General features: G+C 32.9%; 1 protein-coding gene across 1 annotated transcript in view; it reads left to right on the top strand.

Annotated features, from left to right (window-relative positions):
• Caf1-105 (chromatin assembly factor 1, p105 subunit) overlaps positions 1 to 20,794 on the top strand; it is an 82,024-nt gene that overhangs the window by 37,786 nt on the left and 23,444 nt on the right. Inside the window, exons 4-5 of the mRNA XM_089107946.1 lie at positions 4,933 to 5,029; positions 5,797 to 6,096. Coding sequence (XP_088964072.1) covers positions 4,933 to 5,029; positions 5,797 to 6,096 — 397 coding nt within the window. The remainder of the gene's footprint in view (positions 1 to 4,932; positions 5,030 to 5,796; positions 6,097 to 20,794) is intronic.

The raw sequence follows: 20,794 nt of genomic DNA, 5'->3' as shown, positions 1-20,794 counted from the left end.
GATAAAAATATAAGATGGAATATTACATCTTAGATAAATTTAAGTGGTTATTAATGGATGTGCAGTGCTTATATATAAAAATATAAGATGGAATATGACAACTTAGATAAAATTAAGAGGTTATTAATTGATGTGCAGTGCTTATAGATAAAAATATAAGATGGAATATGACATCTTAGATAAATTTAAGTGGTTATTAATGGATGTGCAGTGCTTATAGATAAAAATATAAGATGGAATATTACAGCTTAGATAAATTTAAGTGGTTATTAATGGGTGTGCAGTGCTTATAGATGAAAATATAAGATGGAATATGACAACTTAGATAAATTTAAGTGGTTATTAATGGATGTGCAGTGCTTGTAGATAAAAATATAATATGGGAAATGACAACTTAGATAAATTTAAGTGGTTATTAATGGATGTGCAGTGCTTATAGATAAAAATATAAGATGGAATATGACAACTTAGATAAATTTAAGTGGTTATTAATGGATGTGCAGTGCTTATAGATAAAAATATAAGATGGAATATTACAGCTTAGATAAATTTAAGTGGTTATTAATGGATGTGCAGTGCTTATAGATAAAAATATAAGATGGAATATGACAACTTAGATAAATTTAAGTGGTTAAATGTGCAGTGCTTATAGATAAAAATATAAGATGGAATATGACAACTTAGATAAATTTAAGTGGTTATTAATGGATGTGCAGTGCTTATAGATAAAAATATAAGATGGAATATTACAGCTTAGATAAATTTAAGTGGTTATTAATGGATGTGCAGTGCTTATAGATAAAAATATAAGATGGAATATGACAACTTAGATAAATTTAAGTGGTTATTAATGGATGTGCAGTGCTTATAGAAAAAAATATAAGATGGAATATTACAGCTTAGATAAATTTAAGTGGTTATTAATGGATGTGCAGTGCTTATAGATAAAAATATAAGATGGAATATGACAACTTAGATAAATTTAAGTGGTTATTAATGTATGTGCAGTGCTTATAGATAAAAATATAAGATGGAATATTACATCTTAGATAAATTTAAGTGGTTATTAATGGATGTGCAGTGCTTATAGATAAAAATATAAGATGGAATATGACAACTTAGATAAATTTAAGTGGTTATTAATGGATGTGCAGTGCTTATAGATAAAAATATAAGATGGAATATGCCAACTTAGATAAATTTAAGTGGTTATTAATGAATGTGCAGTGCTTATAGATAAAAATATAAGATGGAATATTACAGCTTAGATAAATTTATGTGGTTATTAATGGATGTGCAGTGCTTATAGATAAAAATATAAGATGGAATATGACAACTTAGATAAATTTAAGTGGTTATTAATGGGTGTGCAGTGCTTATAGATAAAAATATAAGATGGAATATGACAACTTAGATAAATTTAAGTGGTTATTAATGGATGTGCAGTCCTTATAGATAAAAATATAAGATGGAATATTACAGCTTAGATAAATTTAAGTGGTTATTAATGGATGTACAGTGCTTATAGATAAAAATATAAGATGGAATATGACAACTTTGATAAATTTAAGTGGTTATTAATGGATGTGCAGTGCTTATAGATAAAAATATAAGATGGAATATTAAAGCTTTGATAAATTTAAGTGGTTATTAATGGATGTGCAGTGCTTATAGATAAAAATATAAGATGGAATATGACAACTTAGATAAATGTAAGTGGTTATTAATGGATGTGCAGTGCTTATAGATAAAAATATAAGATGGAATATGACAACTTAGATAAATTTAAGTGGTTATTAATGGATGTGCAGTGCTTATAGATAAAAATATAAGACGGAATATTACAGCTTAGATAAATTTAAGTGGTTATTAATGGATGTGCAGTGCTTATAGTTAAAAATATAAGATGGAATATGACAACTTTGATAAATTTAAGTGGTTATTAATGGATTTGCAGTGCTTATAGAAAAAGATATAAGATGGAATATGAAAACTTTGATAAATTTAAGTGGTTATTAATGGGTGTGAAGTGCTTATAGATAAAAATATAAGATGGAATATTACAACTTAGATAAATTTAAGACGTTATTAATGGATGTGCAGTGCTTATAGATAAAAATATAAGATGGAATATGAAAACTTAGATAAATTTAAGTGGTTATTAATGTATGTGCAGTGCTTATATATAAAAATATAAGATGAACTATTACAACTTAGATAAATTTAATTGGTTATTAATGGATGTGCAGTGCTTATAGATAAAAATATAAGATGGAATATGACAACTTAGATAAATTTAAGACGTTATTAATGGATGTGCAGTGCTTATAGATAAAAATATAAGATGGAATATGAAAACTTAGATAAATTTAAGACGTTATTAATGGATGTGCAGTGCTTATAGATAAAAATATAATATGGAATATGAAAACTTAGATAAGTGGTTATTAATGGATGTGCAGTGCTTTTTAACTTGAATATCCAACACTTTTGCTCATCCATATGAGGCCAAAATAAAAAAAAAGTCGTCCCCCAAAGGTTTTTAAGAAAGGACTGAAAAGAAATTAGAATTTCATGGGAGGGGGTTTAACAGTATGAGTAGAATGGAGCGGAGGAGGAGCTTGCGCAGTTGTTTTGATCTCAGGCTGCTTGGTGCCGCAGTGAGCTGCTAGTAGCATTAGTAGTGCTAGATCTATGTATTCATACAATATGTTATGTACTATAGTTTATACAAACACTTTTCTTTTTGCCAGTTGCGTGTCATTGTTTTGATTAAATAAAAAAAAACGAGTTTTTTTTAACTGAAAGGAACGACGTTAAAATTTAAAACGAACAGAAATTATTCCGTATATGAAAGGGGCTTTCCCCTCCTCAATCCCTCGCTCTTTACGCTAAAGTTTTTTATTGTTTAAAAAAATAGAGTTGTGAGAAAGTCAATTTTGTTCCAATTCTTTAAAAATGACCCCTTAATCACAAAGGCCGTTAATTAGAATAAATAGCTCTTATGAAAATACTGAAAAATATTTGGCTTAAAGAGTGAGATATTGACTAGGGGATGAACCCAATCATATACGTAGTATTTTCTGTTAATTTTAAGTTTTGATGTTGCTCCTTACTTTCAGCTGAAAAACTTTTTTTTTTATTTAATTTCTGATCTTTTTCTTTAATAATGCTGGGAAATCCGGCGCCCCTTCATAACAATGTCCCTTCCCCCATGAAAACTTCCTTCATGAAAGATCCTCCCATACAACCTCCGCCACCTACCAGAAAAAATCCCCCCCTGAAAACGTCTGTATACTTCCCAATAACCAATACTAAATGTTAACATTGGGTAAAGTTCATAACTTTCAGCCCTCCCCCCGGGGACTTTGGGGGATTAAGTCATCCTAAAAGACATAGTTATCATATTTTCGACCGTGCTGAACAAAATGGCTATCTCAAAATTTTGATCGGGTGACTTGGAAAAAAATGGGAAGCATGGGAGGGGGCCTAGTTGCCCTCCATTTTTTTGGTCACTTAAAAGGGCAGTAGAACTTTTAATTTCCGTTCCAATGAGCCCTCTTACGATATTCTAGGACCACTGAGTTGATACGATCACCTCTGGGAAAAAACAACAACAAAGAAAAACGCATCCGTGATCTTTCTTCTGGCAAAAAATGCAAAATTCCACATTTTTGTAGATAGGGGCTTGAAACCTCTACAGTAGGGTTCTCTGATACGCTGAATATGATGTTGGGATTTTCATTAAAGTTTTATAACTTTTAGGTGGTCTTTCCCCTTTTTTCTAAAATCAACCAAATTTTCTCAGGCGCCTAACTTTTGATGGGTTAGACTAAACTTGGTGAAACTTATATATTTGAAATCAGAATTAAAATCTGATTCTTTTGATGCATCTATTGGTATCAAAATTCCGTTTTTTAGAGTTTCGGTTACCATTGAGCCGGGTCGCTCCTTACTTACAGTTCGTTACCACGAACGGTTTGATAATTCTGCAAACCATTTCTTAACATGTATTTCACCTTTTAATAGTTAATAGTTCAATTTTGAAGTTGATCTTGTTTTCATCTATAACTTATGATCATCTCCGCTCTTATGTTTCGAGCTGGGTTCTGTAGCTTGTTGAGCGGGATATCCGTATGAAGACCCGATAATATATATAAGTTTCCAAATTATAATTTCAACAATGTAAATAAGGGCATACTTGATTCTTTATGTTAGTTTCTTTGTTTACAATAATTTATTGGGGTAATGTAAAAAATGTCAAATGGAATGTAACAACTTAGATAACTTTAATTGGTTTTTAATTGATGTGCAATACTTTTTAATTTTATAATTAGCATGATGAGGTCTTTCTAAGAGGCTCCTTAGTTCTTATTAGGGCATATATATATAGTTCTTATATCATGTGCTATTATTTTGTGTGATTTTCCTTTTTTGCCATGGCCCAAAGTGGCTTTTATTGCAATAAATATCTATATCTATCTATCTATAGTTTTTTTGTGGTACAGTCCTAGAACTAACTAACAAGTTACTTTCGGGGCATGCTTTCTTTAATTTTTAAATACTTATATTAGTTAGTTCAGATCTCTGATTCTCCATTGAAGATCTCTGAAGCAGATCTCTGATTCTTATTTTTGAAAACTTTTTACGTCTGTCTCTACTTTTTGTTAAAATATGAAAGTTTCTCCAGAGGGTGACATTACTGTCGATTCTGCTAACAATTCTGTTAGAATTGTTAAATCTGTTTTTTCCTCCTTTTTGAACTAGCCGTCTTCTTTTCTTGTCAAGTTATCGAAAAATATGTGGTATGCTTTCTGAGCTAAATATAAATACCACAAAAAATATGTTAATAAAAGTTTTTTTTCAAGTTTAATTTTTAATTTTGACATAAAGTTAAAAAGTTTTTTTCCTAATAGTTTCTTCTCTTTCCAGGGTCAAAAACCAGTATCCTTTCTGAGCACAAAGGTTTTGTCCAAGGAGTGGCTTGGGATCCACAAGGACAGTATTTGGGAACACTCTCAAGTGACAGGTTCTCTCTCTCTCTCTTTCTTTCTCTCTCTTTCTCCCCCCCCACTCTCTCTTTCTCTCTCTCTCTCTCTCTCTCTCTCTCTCTCTCTCTCTCTCTCTCTCTCTCTCTCTCTCTCTCTCTCTCTCTCTCTCTCTCTCTCTATTTTTCTTTCCCTTCCTTTAGCTGTAATCTGTATTCTAATTATTGAGACCTTAATCGAACTTATATGATGCAATTGCGGGTCTTGGATCGGAAACCGTTTTATTTTTGATTGAATGATTAATTTTGAGTGGAATTCTTAATAAAATTTGTACATTCTTGCACCTTGATATTCTTTTAAATATTAAATTGTACTCTCTAAGCGTACTCGATAAGGTAGAGAATTATCTATTCAGAAACAAAACATTGTAAGGTTAACTTGCCTGCTTAACTTACCAAGACTTTCCCAAGATATAAACTAGGCCTTTTTTTGTGTCGACTAGATTTTACGATTTGAAGAAAAATGCTGATTAATTATAGTTACAGAGAAATTTCAGCTTCAATCCTTTAACACTGGAGATTAGTCGTATCAACTATCCAATTTCAATTGAAATTTTCTATTTCTTTAATATTGTCACCTGATGCTACACTGTAAGCGGTGCTAGTATTTTTTACCCATTTTCCTATGTTTAATAGGGATCTCATCCCTATACCTATATTTAATTTATCCCAGTGTAGAAACCCTATCTTCAATCCATCTTTAATTGTTGAAGCTTTTGTTAGTTTTAAACTGCTAATTTTATTTTAAGGAATCTTAGAATATATAATCTTCAGACGAAAAAAGTGATTTCTCGTGTGTCAAAAGCTAGCTTGCCCCTCCCCACCTCAAAAGATGAGACACAATCTGATGTTCAAGTTAGGCTCTTCTACGACGATACACTTCAGTCTTTTTGCCGTCGATTGTGTTTTAGTCCCGATGGAGAATTGTTGATCGCTCCTGCTGGTCTCCTAGAGCTACCATACGACAAAAAGGAGGGAGAAGACGAGAAATCTGTAAAACCCAAACGTATTAACGCGACGTACGTTTTTTCACGACAGTATTTAGGCCGGTGAGTTTACTCTCTTTTTGTTTTTTCTTGCCGTAATTTTTTCGGAGGGAAGGGTGGATAGTTTTTCGGGCGGAATAGTTTTTTTTAGCTACATTTTTACGACCAATTTACGAGTCGGAACTTTTTTTCGGAAAAGGAGATCTTAATTGGTGAATAACGTAAATGAGCTTCCCTTATTTTTAGGCAATAAAGCCTAATAATGCCTATGATAAAGCAATAAAGCTTCAAGCAGTGTTAGCAACGCTAATGTAGAAGAACGTTCAATTTTTCTTGTTGATATTAATATTGAAGCAATAGTAGATTGTATGTATGGAATTCTATAGAAGCTCTACACCTTTTCAAAGAGAGTGAGTACCCCTCACATGGCCTTCCATTTCTATAGAAGCTATACACCTTTTCAAAGAGATTCAGAACTCCCTCACATGGCCTTATACTTTGCATAAAGATTATACATTGCATCTTCACGAATGACAAGTAACAATTTTCCTTAAATTAGAATATTAGATAGATATCACATGTAAACGAGAAACTGCCGGTGATTTAGACGTAATTTTCCCACACCTAGAAGAGACTCGCATCTCATTAGTCCAAATATACATGCTAATTCGATTTCATCTCGTGACATATTTTTACATGTCAATTGCTAAAGAACTTTATTCATCTCAAACATAGAAATCAGATGCCTTTTAGGGTAAATCCGTGTCAGAAAACCAGTGTGTCTTGTTTAGAGGTTAATATATTCAGTTTTTTTTTATATATAATCAAGTTTCAGATTAGAATTTTCTACAGTTTGAATAGTTCATTCAGTCTATCAATATCTATATTTTACAATCATTTACACTGATAGAGATATGGAATATTCGAAGCGACTTCTGGTGAGTAAAATTTTCTTATTATTATAATAAAAAAGAAATCCATTTTGTCTCGCCATTAAGTTAAGGAAGAATTTCCTTTACCTTCCTTACTTACTTAGGCTTTTTTTTTCACCGTGCTGTTAGCTCTTTTAAAAAGCTTCCTATGTTAATTAAACAGTCCATGTGTTTCAATTTTAGTAAATATTAAAAAAAAAGAGGCAGGTTCATTTTGATTTTGGCTCATTGTATATGAAAAATTAAAATAGAATTTGCATATTAGTTTCGGCAGATATGAAAGGTCGCCCCCCTCCTCAATATCATGCTCTTTACACTAAAGTTCGAATTTTGTTCGAATCACAAACTCTTGAATCACAAAGGTCGGTTAATTAGAATAGATACCTCTTTTGAAAGTGCTAAAAAAAAAAACTTAAGCGTAAAGGGCGAGGTATTGGCTAGAGGGCGAACCCCTTTTTATACTTAATAATTTTTTTTTGGGTTTAGGCTATTTGTCTCGCCATTAAGTTAAGGAAGAATTTCCTTTACCTTCCTTACTTACTTACGCTTTTTTTTCACCGTGCTGTTAGCTCTTTTAAAAAGTTTCATATTCTAATTTAACAATCCATGTGTTTCAATTTTAGTAAATATTCAAAAATAAAAGAGAGGCAGGTTTACTTTGATTTTGACTCATTGTATATGAAAAATTAAAATAGAATTTACATTTTATTTTTGCTAGATATGGAAGGTCTCCCCCATCCTCAATACTTTGCTCTTTACACTAAAGTTTAAATTTTGTTCGAATCAAAAACTCTTGAATCACAAAGGTCGGTTAATTAGAATAGATACCTCTTTTGAAAGTGCAAAAAAAAAACTTAAGCGTTAAGGGCGAGGTATTGGCTAGAGGGCGAACCCCTTTATATACTTAATAATTTTTTTGGGGTTTAGGCTATTTGTCTCGCCATTAAGTTAAGGAAGAATTTCCTTTACCTTCCTTACTTACTTACGCTTTTTTTTCACCGTGCTGTTAGCTCTTTTAAAAAGCTTCATATTTTAATTTAACAATACATGTATTTCAATTTTAGTAAACATTCAAAAAAAAAGAGAGGTAGTTCCACTTTGATTTTGATCCATTGTGTACGACAAATGAAAATATATTTTTAAAAATATTTTTAGCACATGTTGCAGGTCGCCCCTCTCCTCACTACTTTTCTACGCAAGCTTAAGGCCAAATTTCGTTTAAATCAAGCACTTCTGACAAACACCGGCTAGGTAGTTAGAATATATACCTCTTTTGAAAATGCTAAAAAAAACTTTACCCTTTAGGGCGAGATCTAGACTTGGGGGCGAACCCCTTTATATACTTAATAATTTTTTTTGGGTTTAGGCTATTTGTCTCGCCATTAAGTTAAGGAAGAATTTCCTTTACCTTCCTTACTTACTTACGCTTTTTTTCACCGTGCTGTTAGCTCTTTTGAAAAGCTTCCTATGTTAATTAAACAGTCCATGTGTTTCAATTTTAGTAAATATTCAAAAAAAAAAAGAGAGGCAGGTCCACTTTGATTTTGGCTCATTGTATATGACAAATTAAAATATAATTTGCATATTATTTTTGGCAGATATGAAAGGTAGCCCCCCTCCTCAATATCATGCTCTTTACACTAAAGTTCGAATTTTGTTCGAATCACAAACTCCTGAATCACAAAGGTCGGTTAATTAGAATAGATACCTCTTTTGAAAGTGCTAAGAAAAAAAAAAACTTAAGCCTATAGGGTGAGGTATAGGCTAGAGGACGAACCCCTTTATATACTTAATAATTTTTTTTTGGGTTTAGGCTATTTGTCTCGCCATTAAGTTAAGGAAGAATTTCCTTTACCTTCCTTACTTACTTACGCTTTTTTTTCACTATGCTGTTAGCTCTTTTAAAAAGCTTTCTATGTTAATTAAACAGTCCATGTGTTTCAATTTTAGTAAATATTCAAAAAAAAGAGAGGCAGGTTCACTTTGATTTTGTTTCATTGCATATGAAAAATTAAAATAGAATTTGCATTTTATTTTTGGAAGATATGGCAGGTAGCCCCCCTCCTCAATACTTTGCTCTTTACACTTAAGTTCAAGTTTTGTTCGAATCACAAACTCTTGAATCACAAAGGTCGGTTAATTAGAATAGATACCTCTTTTGAAAGTGCTAAAAAAAAAGAAACTTAAGCGTAAAGGGCGAGGTATTGGCTAGAGGGCGAACCCCTTTATATACTTAATAATTTTTTTTTGGTTTAGGCCATTTGTCTCGCCATTAAGTTAAGGAATAATTTCCTTTACCTTCCTTACTTACTTACGCTTTTTTTCACCGTGCTGTTAGCTCTTTTAAAAAGCTTCCTATGTTAATTAAACAGTCCATGTGTTTCAATTTTAGTAAATATTCAAAAAAAAAGAGGCAGGTTTGGTGGGTATAGTCTTGTTTGGTTGGGTATAATCTGGTTTGGTGGGTATAGTCTGGTTTGGTGGGTATAGTCTGGTTTGATGGGTATAGTCTGGTTTGGTGGGTATAATCTGGTTCGGTTTTTCAAAGAGAGTGAGTATTACACTTTACTTTTTTGTTTTTGTTTGTTTTTGTTTTTTTTTAAATAGAAAACTAGAGATTGTCAAATTGCGTATTTAGGAATTGTTTTGATTGACATTTTTGCAAAAAGGGATAAGGAATTCGCAAATTGGACACTATGAACGATATTAATTAATGTTTTGAATAATAGGAGTGTGAATGATTCTAATTAGTGATTGGATTGTATGAAGGTGGAGAAAAAAAGGTTTAAACTGATTAACAGTTAAGGTAACCCCGAAGGGGTTGTTAACTCAGGTAATTCGTTATAAATTTGAAACAACATCAGTCTATGAAAATGGCTAACGACGATAGAATGACATTGTGAGTTGACCTAGCTTTACCTCTCCGATGTGGTCTGTATAATACACAAGTGATGTATGAACAGTATTGTCAATTTAAAATAGGGTCTAACGTTTATAGGAAGATATTTCTACCGGTCCTATTGGAAGACATTTCTACCGGTCCTATAGGAAGACATTTCTACCGGTCCTATAGGAAGAGATTTCTACCGGTCCTATATGAAGACATTTCTAACGTTCCTATAGGTATATATTTCTACCTGTCCTATAGGAAGAGATCTCTACCGGTCCTATAGGAAGACATTTCTTCCGGTCCTATAGGAAGACATTTCTACAGGTCCTATAGGAAAACATTTCTAGCGGTCCTATAGGAAGACATTTCTACCGGTCCTATAGGAAGACATTTCTACCGGTCCTATAGGAAGACATTTCTACCGGTCCTATAGGAAGATATTTCTACCGGTCCTGTAGGAAGACATTTCTACCGGTCCTATAGAAAGACATTTCTACCGGTTCTATAGGAAGACATTTCTACCGGTCCTATAGTTAAACATTTCTACCGGTCCTATAGGAAGACATTTCTACCGGTCCTATAGGAAGATATTTCTACCGGTCCTATAGGTAAACATTTCTACGAGACGTATACACCTTTTCAAAGAGAGTGAGTATCCTCTCACATTTGACCACTGGTTCGATACGATCACCCCTGGGAAAAAAAAATTAAATAAACACGCATCAGTGATCTTTCTAAGTATTACAACTTTTAGAGGGTATTTCCCACTTTTTTCGAAGATGTGGCAAATTTTCTCAGGCGCCTAACTTTTGACGAGTATAACTAAACTTGGTGCAACTTATATATTTGAAATCAACACACAAATCTAATTCTTTTTGCTGTATCTTTTGGTATCAAAATTCCGTTTTTTAGAGTTTTGGTTACTATTGAGCTGGGTCGCTCCTTACTCTCTTTTGATAGTACTAAAGAACTTTCAACAGAGAACCTTCAAAACTTTAGATATCTCTTTTGAAAGTTCTAAAGAACTTTAGCGTAAAGAGTGGGGATTTTCCTTCATGGACAATCCCCTTCTTCCACACAAAATCCCTCCATGGAAAGATGTTCCCACGTAAACTCCTCCCCCAACCCCCACCCCCATCAGAAAAAGTCTGCCCTGAAAACATCTGTATACGTCTCAATAACGAAAATTATATGTAAACAATGGGCAAAGTTCAAAACTTGCAGCCATTCCCCAGGAGGCTGTGGGAGATTGAGTCATCCTCAATGACATAGTTATTAGATATTTCGACTATGCTGAACAAAATGGCTTTCTAAAAATCTGGATCGTGTAACTTTGGGAAAAATTGATCATTGAATGGTGCATAGTTGCCCCCTTCAGTTTTTTTTTTGGTCGCTTAAACAGGGTACTAGAACCTTTAATGGTCATTCAAATGAGTCCCTACAGTAGGGTGTCCGCTACTATCCTAAGCTTCTGCTGAAACTAGCTTCAAATATTGAACCTAAAAGATTCATATTACCATGGTTACGAAGTGTTTATAGAATTGGTGGTCTTTAAAAAGACCGTTGGGTAGTCATGGGTGTGATGACTATTGTAAAAATTCATCATTGTTTGTCGTCCACTCGATGTGATTCCAATCTATATCACGGATTTGTTTGTTCTTCTTCTTCCTAGGAAATCTCACACACATATCACACAATATCTATTGGTACCCATTTGCTAAAAAATCGATCCTCGTCCTCTGGGTTGTGTATCTTACTCGGAAATATCTCACAATTAAAATCTTCCAAGTTGAATAATGGTATATCTGATTTGCATTTGTCGATTAAAAGTTTATCAGTGGGCACATTCCCTTTTGTGTACAGTGCTGTTACGCCAAAAAACAGCATATCTTTCTAACTTCCTCTTGTACGTAGGATAAATCCTTCCCTTTATTATAGGATGGAAGAATCATTCTATTATATAAACCTATTTTGTTTATAAAGTATAGTGTATTGCGCCACCTGTCTTCATTGTACTCATACATATTGTAGTTTATATACCAGTGGTAACAAGAGACTTCTTGATGATCTGTAGTCAACAGTAGAAACGCACATTCAAAAATCACTCCACACGCCGATTTATTCAAGCCAATGTATTCGCAATCAAAAACGCCATACATCCTTGAAGTTATATCGATAGAATGGATATTCAAACTGTATGAAGTTCCAAATTGAAACTACATTTTATACTAAAGAAACTGAATATATTAACATTTAAACAAGACACACTGGTTTATATTTAATAAAAATTATTTTTATTAGTAAGACCTCAGAATATTTATCTTCACGAATGACAAGTAACAATTTTCTATAAATTAGAATATTAGATAGATATCACATGTAAACGAGAAACTGCCGGTGATTTAGACGTAATTTTCTCACACCTAGAAGAGACTCGCATCTCATTAGTCCAAATATACATGCTAATTCGATTTCATATCGTGACATATTTTTTACATGTCAATTGCTAAAGAACTTTATTCATCTCAAACATAGAAATCAGACCTAGGTTTTTTAGATTTTCGTGGGTGTTTGTTTCCTGGAGTTTATTAATTGAGAAGTTAACTTTAATATTTCGTGGTTTTGACGTGCCTGAAATCATGATTCGCCCCCTAGTCAATACCTCGTTCTTTATGCTAAAGTGTTTTTAGTACTCTCAAAAGAGCTATTTATTCTAATTAAACGGTTTTTGTGATTCAGGGGTCATTCTTAAAGAATTCTAGCAAACATCTAGCAAACATACTACTACTAGTAACAATTCACTGCACCACAAAACCATCTGAGGTATTTAATAGTAATTTCTGGTTATTTTGAGTTTGATTTTTTGTAGATTTCTATTTCTTCGGATCTTAAGTTTACTGTCCTTTACTTTTCTTTAGAAAACTTCTTTTTCGGAAAGTTTTCTTTTTTTTAATTAATTTCTGTTCATTTTTGATTGCCAAAGATTCAAGTTTTCAAAATTCTCTATTTCAAAATATTTTTTATTCCAAAATAAATTAATAGTTTTGGTAAGAACTAATAAATTAGACTGAATATTTAAAGCTTCGACGCCTCTAGGCCCAAGCGTTTTTGCCGCTCCGTTTTTGCAAGGTTTTCAGGGAAATCCCGAAAACTTTGGGAATAGCGAAAGCCGCAGGGCCTAGTGGACCTATTGGTAAATCCTGGTCTGGTTTCACTGCAATTTTCATGTTATTTTCATTATTGTAATAAGAACAAAAGAAATTTTGTAATATAATTCCTTTTTGTAAAGCGTCAAATACGCAGTAGGCCTTATACTTTTATCGTTAGAGAAACGGACAAATCCTTCCCCCACGGCTGTGAGGGATAGGGCATCCCTAGGGGAATGTTTATTAGACTTTTGAACTAGCTTCAGCAAAATGATTTTTTTGCCGCTCCGTTTTTGCAAGGTTTTCAGGGAAATCTCGAAAACTTTGGGAATAGCGAAAGCCGCAGGGCCTAGTGGACATATTGGTAAATCCTGGTCTGGTTTCACTGCAATTTTCATGTTATTTTCATTATTGTAATACGAACAAAAGAAATTTTGTAATATAATTCCTTTTTGTAAAGCGTCAAATACGCTGTAGGCCTTATACTTTTATCGTTAGAGAAACGGGCAAATCCTTCCCCCACGTCTGTGAGGGATAGGGCATCCCTAGGGGGATGGTTATTACACTTTTGAACTAGCTTCAGCAAAATGATTTTTTTTTATTTCAATGTTTTCGGAAACTCGCTAAGGTTAAAAGTGCATAGGGCTAAAGGATTAGGGATTTTTTAAGGGAAGCAGGAGTTTTTTTTTTGTTTTTAATTCTGTTTTGTGGTCAAAAGTGTATTTTTTTAAAACATTTTTCAATGTTTTCGGAAAATGGCTAAAGTTAAAAGTGCATAGGGCTAAAGGATTAGGTGATTTTTTAAGGGGAGCAGGGGTTTTTTCGTTTTTATTTCGTTTTATGTACTCAAAATTCTATTTTTTTTTAAATATTTCAGTGTTTTCGGAAATTCGCTAAGGTTAAAAGTGCACAGGGCTAAGGGATTAGGTGATTTTTTAAGGGAAGCAGGAGTTGTTTTTGTTTTTAATTCTGTTTTTATCCGTGACTAACTCAGATTGTTTCATTGTGCAGTGAGTTGTTACTAGTAGTAGTACTTTAGTGTTTTTTTCAAGCCATTCATACTATAACTTCAATGCATTCAGATATTTTCTTGATAAAATATAGCCGTGACTTCCTCAGTTGGTTTTGTGGTGCAGTGAGTTGTTACTAGTAGTAGTACTTTCGTGTTTTTTGCAAGCCATTCATAATATAACTTAAATGCATTCAGATATTTTCTTGATAAAACATAGCCGTGACTACTTCAGATGGTTTTGTAGTGCAGTAAGTTGTTACTAGTAGTAGTAGTTTCTTTTTTTTTGCAATACTTTCATAATTTACATTAAATTCTTTCTTATATTTTCTTGATAAAAAATAGCCTTGACTACCTCAGATGGTTTTGTGGTGCAGTGAGTTGTTACTAGTAGTAATACTTTCGTGTTTTTTGCAAGCCATTTATACAATGACTTAAATATATTCAGAAGCTTACATGATAAAAAATAGCCATGACTAAATCAGATGGTTTTTTTGTGCAGTGAGTTGTTACTAGTAGTTGTACTTTTGTGTTTTTTGCAAGTAATTCATACTAGAAATTAAATTCATTCAGATATTTTCTTGATAAAACATAGCCTTGACTACCTCAGATGGTTTTGTGGTGCAGTGAGTTGTTACTAGTAGTAGTAGTTTCGTGTTTTTTGCAAGTCATTCATACTATACCTTAAATGTATTCAGAAGTTTCCTTGATAAAACATAGCCGTGACTACATCAGATGGTTTTGTAGTGTAGTGAGTTGATACTAGTAGTAGTATTTTCATGTTTTTTGCAAGTCATTCATACTAGACCTTAAATGCATTCAGATATTTTCTTGATAAAACATAGCCGTGACTACTTCAGATGGTTTTGTAGTGCAATGAGTTGTTACTAGTAGTAGTACTTTCGTGTTTTTTGCATGCCATTCATACTATACCTTAAATGCATTCAGATATTTACTCTATAAAAAATAGCATTGACAACATCAGTTGGTTTTTTGGTGCAGGTAATTGCTAAAAGTAGTAGAATTTTCGTGTTTTTTTTTTGCCAGACATTAATACTATACACTATATTTATTAAGATATTTCATTTATAAAAAATAGCCGTGGCTACCTCAGATGGTTTTTTTGTTCAGTGATTTGTTACTAGCAGTATTAGTTTATTGCTTTTTGCAATCCATTCATACTATACCTTAAATGCATTCAGATATTTCCTTGATAAAACATAGCCGTGACTACTTCAGATGGTTTTGTAGTGCAGTGAGTTGTTACTAGTAGTAGTACTTTCATGTTTTTTGCAGGCCATTCTACTATACCTTAAATGAAATTCAGATCTCATTCAAGAAATTATGAAAAAATTGTAAGTAGAATAAAATATGCAAAGTCGACATAGCTTTATCTCATTTTTTAAGGTTAATTTAGATGAGGTTACGTGCGCGCACGTAACCTCATCTAAATTAACCTTAAAAAATGAGATAAAGCTATGTCGACTTTGCATATTTTATTCTACTTACAATTTTTTCATAATTTCTTGAATGAGATCTGAATTTCATTTAAGGTATAGTATGAATGGCTTGCGAAAAATACGAAAGTATTAATACTAGTAACAAATTACTGAAATTAAAAGCCATCTGAATTAGTCACGGCTGTTTTTTATCGAGAAAATATATGTATGGATTTAAGGTATAGTTTAATTTTTTTGCGAAAAACACTACAGTAGTAATAATAGAAACAAATTAATGAACCACAAAACAATATGAGGTAGCCACGGCTATTTTTTATCAAGGAAATATCTGAATGCATTTAGGGTATAGTATGAATGGCTTGCAAAAAAAAACACGAAAATTCTACTACTAGTAACAATTCACTGCACCACAAAACCATCTGATGTAGTCAAGGCTATTTTTTATCAAGGAAATATCTGAATGCATTTGAGGTATAGTATGAATGACTTGCAAAAAACACGAAAGTACTACTACTAGTAACAACTCATTGCACTACAAAACCATCTGATGTAGTCACGGATATTTTTTATAAAGAAAATATATTAATGAATTTAAGGTATATTATGAATGGCTTGCAAAAAAAAAACACGAAATTACTAATAATAGTAACAATTCACTGCACAAAAAAACCATCTGAGGTAGTCACGTCTATGTTTTATCAAGGAAAATTCTGAATACTTTTAAGGTATAGGATGAATGGCTCGCAAAAACACGAAAGTACTACTACTAGTAACAACTAACTGCACCACAAAACCATCTGAGGTAGTCACGGCTATGTTTTATCAAGAAAATATCTGAATGCATTTAAGGTCTAGTATGAATGACTTTCAAAAAAACATGAAAGTACTACTACTAGTATCAACTCACTGCACTACAAAACCATCTGATGTACACGTCTATGTTTTATCAAGGAAACTTCTGAATACGTTTAAGGTATAGTATGAACGGCTTGCAAAAAACACGAAAGTACTACTACTAGTAACAACTCACTGCACCACAAAACCATCTGAGGTAGTCATGGCTATGTTTTATTAAGAAAATATCAGAATGCATTTAAGGTCTAGTATGAATGACTTGCAAAAAACACGAAAGTACTACTACTAGTAACAACTCACTGCACAAAAAAACCATCTGAGTTAGTCATGGCTATGTTTTATCAAGTAAACTTCTGAATATTTTTAAGGTATTGTATGAATAGCTTCCAAAAAATACGAAAGTACTACTACTAGTATCAACTCACTGCACCAAAAAACCATCCGATTTAGTCATGGATATGTTTTATCATGGAAACTTCTGAATACATTTAAGGTATAGTATGAATGGCTTGCAAAAAACACGAAAGTACTACTACTAGTAACAACTCGCTGCACCACAAAACCATCTGAGGTAGTCAATGCTATGTTTTATCAAGAAAATATCAGAATGCATTTAAGGTATAGTATGAATGGCTTGCAAAAAACACGAAAATACTACTACTAGTAAAAACTTACTGCACTACAAAACCATCTGAATTAGTCACGGCTATGTTTTATCAAAAAAATATCTGAATGCATTTAAGGTCTAGTATGAATGGCTTGCAAAAAACACGAAAGTACTACTACTAGTAACAACTCACTGCACCACAAAACCATCTGAGGTAGTCACGGCTTTGTTTTATCAAGAAAATAACTGAATGAATTGAAGTTATAGTATGAATGTCTTGAAAAAAACACTAAATTACTACTACTAGTAACAACTCACTGCACCATAAAACAATCTGAGGTAGTCACGGCTAAAAACAGAATTAAAAAAAAAAACAACTCCTGCTTCCCTTAAAAAATCACCTAATCCTTTAGCCCTGTGCACTTTTAACTTTAGCGAGTTTCCGAAAACATTGAAAAATGTTTAAAAAAATAGAATTTTGAGCACATAAAACGAAATAAAAACAAAAACAACTCCTGCTTCCCTTAAAAAATCCCTAATCCTTTAGCCATATGCACTTTTAACCTTAGCGAGTTTCCGAAAACATTGAAAAATGTTTAAAAAAAATACAATTTTGACCACAAAACAGAATTAAAAACAAAAAAAACTCCTGCTTCCCTTAAAAAATTCACTAATCCTTTAGCCCTATGCACTTTTAACCTTAGTGAGTTTCCGAAAACATTGAAATAAAAAAAAAATCATTTTGCTGAAGCTAGTTCAAAAGTCTAATAACCATCCCCCTATGGATGCCCTATCCCTCACAACCGTGGGGGAAGGATTTGCCCGTTTCTCTAACGATAAAAGTATAAGGCCTACAGCGTATTTGACGCTTTACAAAAAGGAATTATATTACAAAATTTCTTTTGTTCGTATTACAACAATGAAAATAACATGAAAATTGCAATTAAACCAGGGGTGATCGTATCGAACCAGTGGTCAAATGTGAGAGGATACTCACTCTCTTTGAAAAGGTTTATACGTCTCGTAGAAATGTTTACCTATAGGACAGGTAGAAATGTCTTCCTATAGGACCGGTAGAAATGTCTTCCTATAGGACAGGTAGAAATGTTTAACTATAGGACCGGTAGAAATGTCTCTCTTTGGGACCGGTAGAAATGTCTTTCTATAGGACCGGTAGAAATGTCTTCCTACAGGACCGGTAGAAATATCTTCCTATAGGACCGGTAGAAATGTATTCCTATAGGACTGGTAGAAATATCTTCCTATAGGACCGGTAGAAATGTCTTCCTATAGGACCGGTAGAAATGTTTACCTATAGGACCTGTAGAAATGTCTTCCTATAGGACCGGTAGAAATGTCTTCCTATAGGACCGGTAGAAATGTCTTCCTATAGGACCGGTAGAAATGTCTTCCTATAGGATCGGTAGAAATGTCTTCCTATAGGACCGGTAGAAATATCTTCCTATAGGACCGGTAGAAATGTCTTCCTATAGGACCGGTAAAAATGTCTTCCAATAGGACCGGTAGAAATATCTTCCTATAAACGTTAGACCCTATTTTAAATTGACAATAATGTTCATACATCACTTGTGTATTATACAGACCACATCGGAGAGGTAAAGCTAGGTCAACTCACAATGTCATTCTATCGTCTTTAGCCATTTTCATAGACTGATGTTGTTTCAAATTTATAACAAATTACCTGAGTTAACAACCCCTTCGGGGTTACCTTAACTGTTAATCAGTTTAATCCTTTTTTTTCTCCACCTTCATACAATCCAATCACTAATTAGAATCATTCACACTCCTATTATTCAAAACATTAATTAATATCGTTCATAGTGTCCAATTTGCGAATTCCTTTTTCAAAAATCCCTTTTTGCAAAAATGTCAATCAAAACAATTCCTAAATACGCAATTTGACAATCTCTAGTTTTCGATTTAAAAAACAAACAAAAACAAACAAAAAAAAAAAAGTAAAGTGTAAAACTCACTCTCTTTGAAAAACCAAACCAGACTATACCCATCAAACCAGACTATACCCATCAAACCAGATTATACCCACCAAACCAGACTATACCCACCAAACCAGATTATACCCGCCAAACAAGACTATACCCACAAAATCTGCCTCTCTTTTTTTTTGAATATTTACTAAAATTGAAACACATGGACTGTTTAATTAACATAGGAGGCTTTTTAAAAGAGCTAACAGCACGGTGAAAAAAAGCGTAAGTAAGTAAGGAAGGTAAAGGAAATTCTTCCTTAACTTAATGGCGAGACAAATGGCCTAAACCAAAATAAAATTATTAAGTATATAAAGGGGTTCGCCCTCTAGCGAATACCTCACCCTATACGCTTAAGTTTTTTTTTTAGCATTTTCAAAAGAGGTATCTATTTTAATTAACCGACCTTTGTGATTCAAGAGTTTGTGATTCGAACAAAACTCGAACTTCAGTGTAAAGAGCATGATATTGAGGAGGGGACAACCTTTCATACCTGCCGAAACTAATATGCAAATTCTATTTTAATTTTTCATATACAATGAGCCAAAATAAAGTGAGCCTGCCTCTCTTTTTTTTGAATATTTACTAAAATTGAAATACATGGACTGTTTAATTAACATAGGAAACTTTTTAAAAGAGCTAACAGCACGGTGAAAAAAAAGCCTAAGTAAGTAAGGAAGGTAAAGGAAATTCTTCCTTAACTTAATGGCGAGACAAAAATGGATTTCTTTTTTATTATAATAATAAGAAAATTTTACTCACCAGAAGTCGCTTAGAATATTCCATATCTCTATCAGTGTAAATGATTGTAAAATATAGATATTGTTAGAATGAATGAGCTATTCACACTGTAGAAAATTATAATCTGAAACTTGAATATGTACAAAAAATAACTGAATATATTAACACCTAAACAAGACACACTGGGTTTCTGACACGGATTTACCCTAAAAGGCATCTGATTTCTATGTTTGAGATGAATAAAGTTCTTTAGCAATTGACATGTAAAAATATGTCACGAGATGAAATCGAATTAGCATGTATATTTGGACTAATGAGATGCGAGTCTCTTCTAGGAGTGAGAAAATTATGTCTAAATCACCGGCAGTTTCTCGTTTACATGTGATATCTATCTAATATTCTAATTTAAGGAAAATTGTTACTTGTCATTCGTGAAGATGCAAAGTATAAGCTTTATGCAAAGTATAAGGCCATGTGAGGGAGTTCTGAATCTCTTTGAAAAGGTGTAGAGCTTCTATAGAAATGGAAGGCTATGTGAGGGGTACTCACTCTCTTTGAAAAGGTGTAGAGCTTCTCTAAAATTCCATACATACAATCTACTAGCAATACCCCGTCTCGTGTTCGGAACGGCCATTGCTTCAGAACGAGAGGAAAGTATATTTCATATTATAGCTTGAAGCTATACTTTTGCTTTTAAAGTAAAAAAGTGAACTATACAATGTAACTAGGCGAGGCCATGCCCTGTGCTAGTATTCATAATCACTCTGAGAACTAGATTCAGCTTCACTAAACTTCACCTGCTTCACCAAACGCACCATTAAGAGTAAAAAGTAAATATGTAGGGGGGGGCTGGTATGGTATTGGAATCTGTACAGCAAATTCATCTGGAGCTTGCTCTTGTTTCAATCCCAGAAATCTGTTCAAGACGTATCCAATCTTCAGTATAATAAGCATTTTCAACCCTATATCTATTAATCAGAACAATAATAAATAAGTGGTTGGCGTGGTATTTCTGATCCTCTCGTTCAATAATTAAGACAAAGTGAAATTAGTGTATAATACACAAATTTGTGTATTTACACAAATTCTCCGGGATCTGTGTATAAGCTTTTTAT

This window comes from Artemia sp. Qi Xiang Cuo, chromosome 2, assembly GCF_049724085.1.
Source record: "Artemia sp. Qi Xiang Cuo chromosome 2, ASM4972408v1, whole genome shotgun sequence".
Taxonomy (NCBI): Eukaryota; Metazoa; Arthropoda; class Branchiopoda; order Anostraca; family Artemiidae; genus Artemia; species Artemia sp. Qi Xiang Cuo.
The sequence above is the reverse complement of the archived record's forward strand: the minus strand, read 5'-3'. Positions and strand labels throughout refer to the sequence as shown.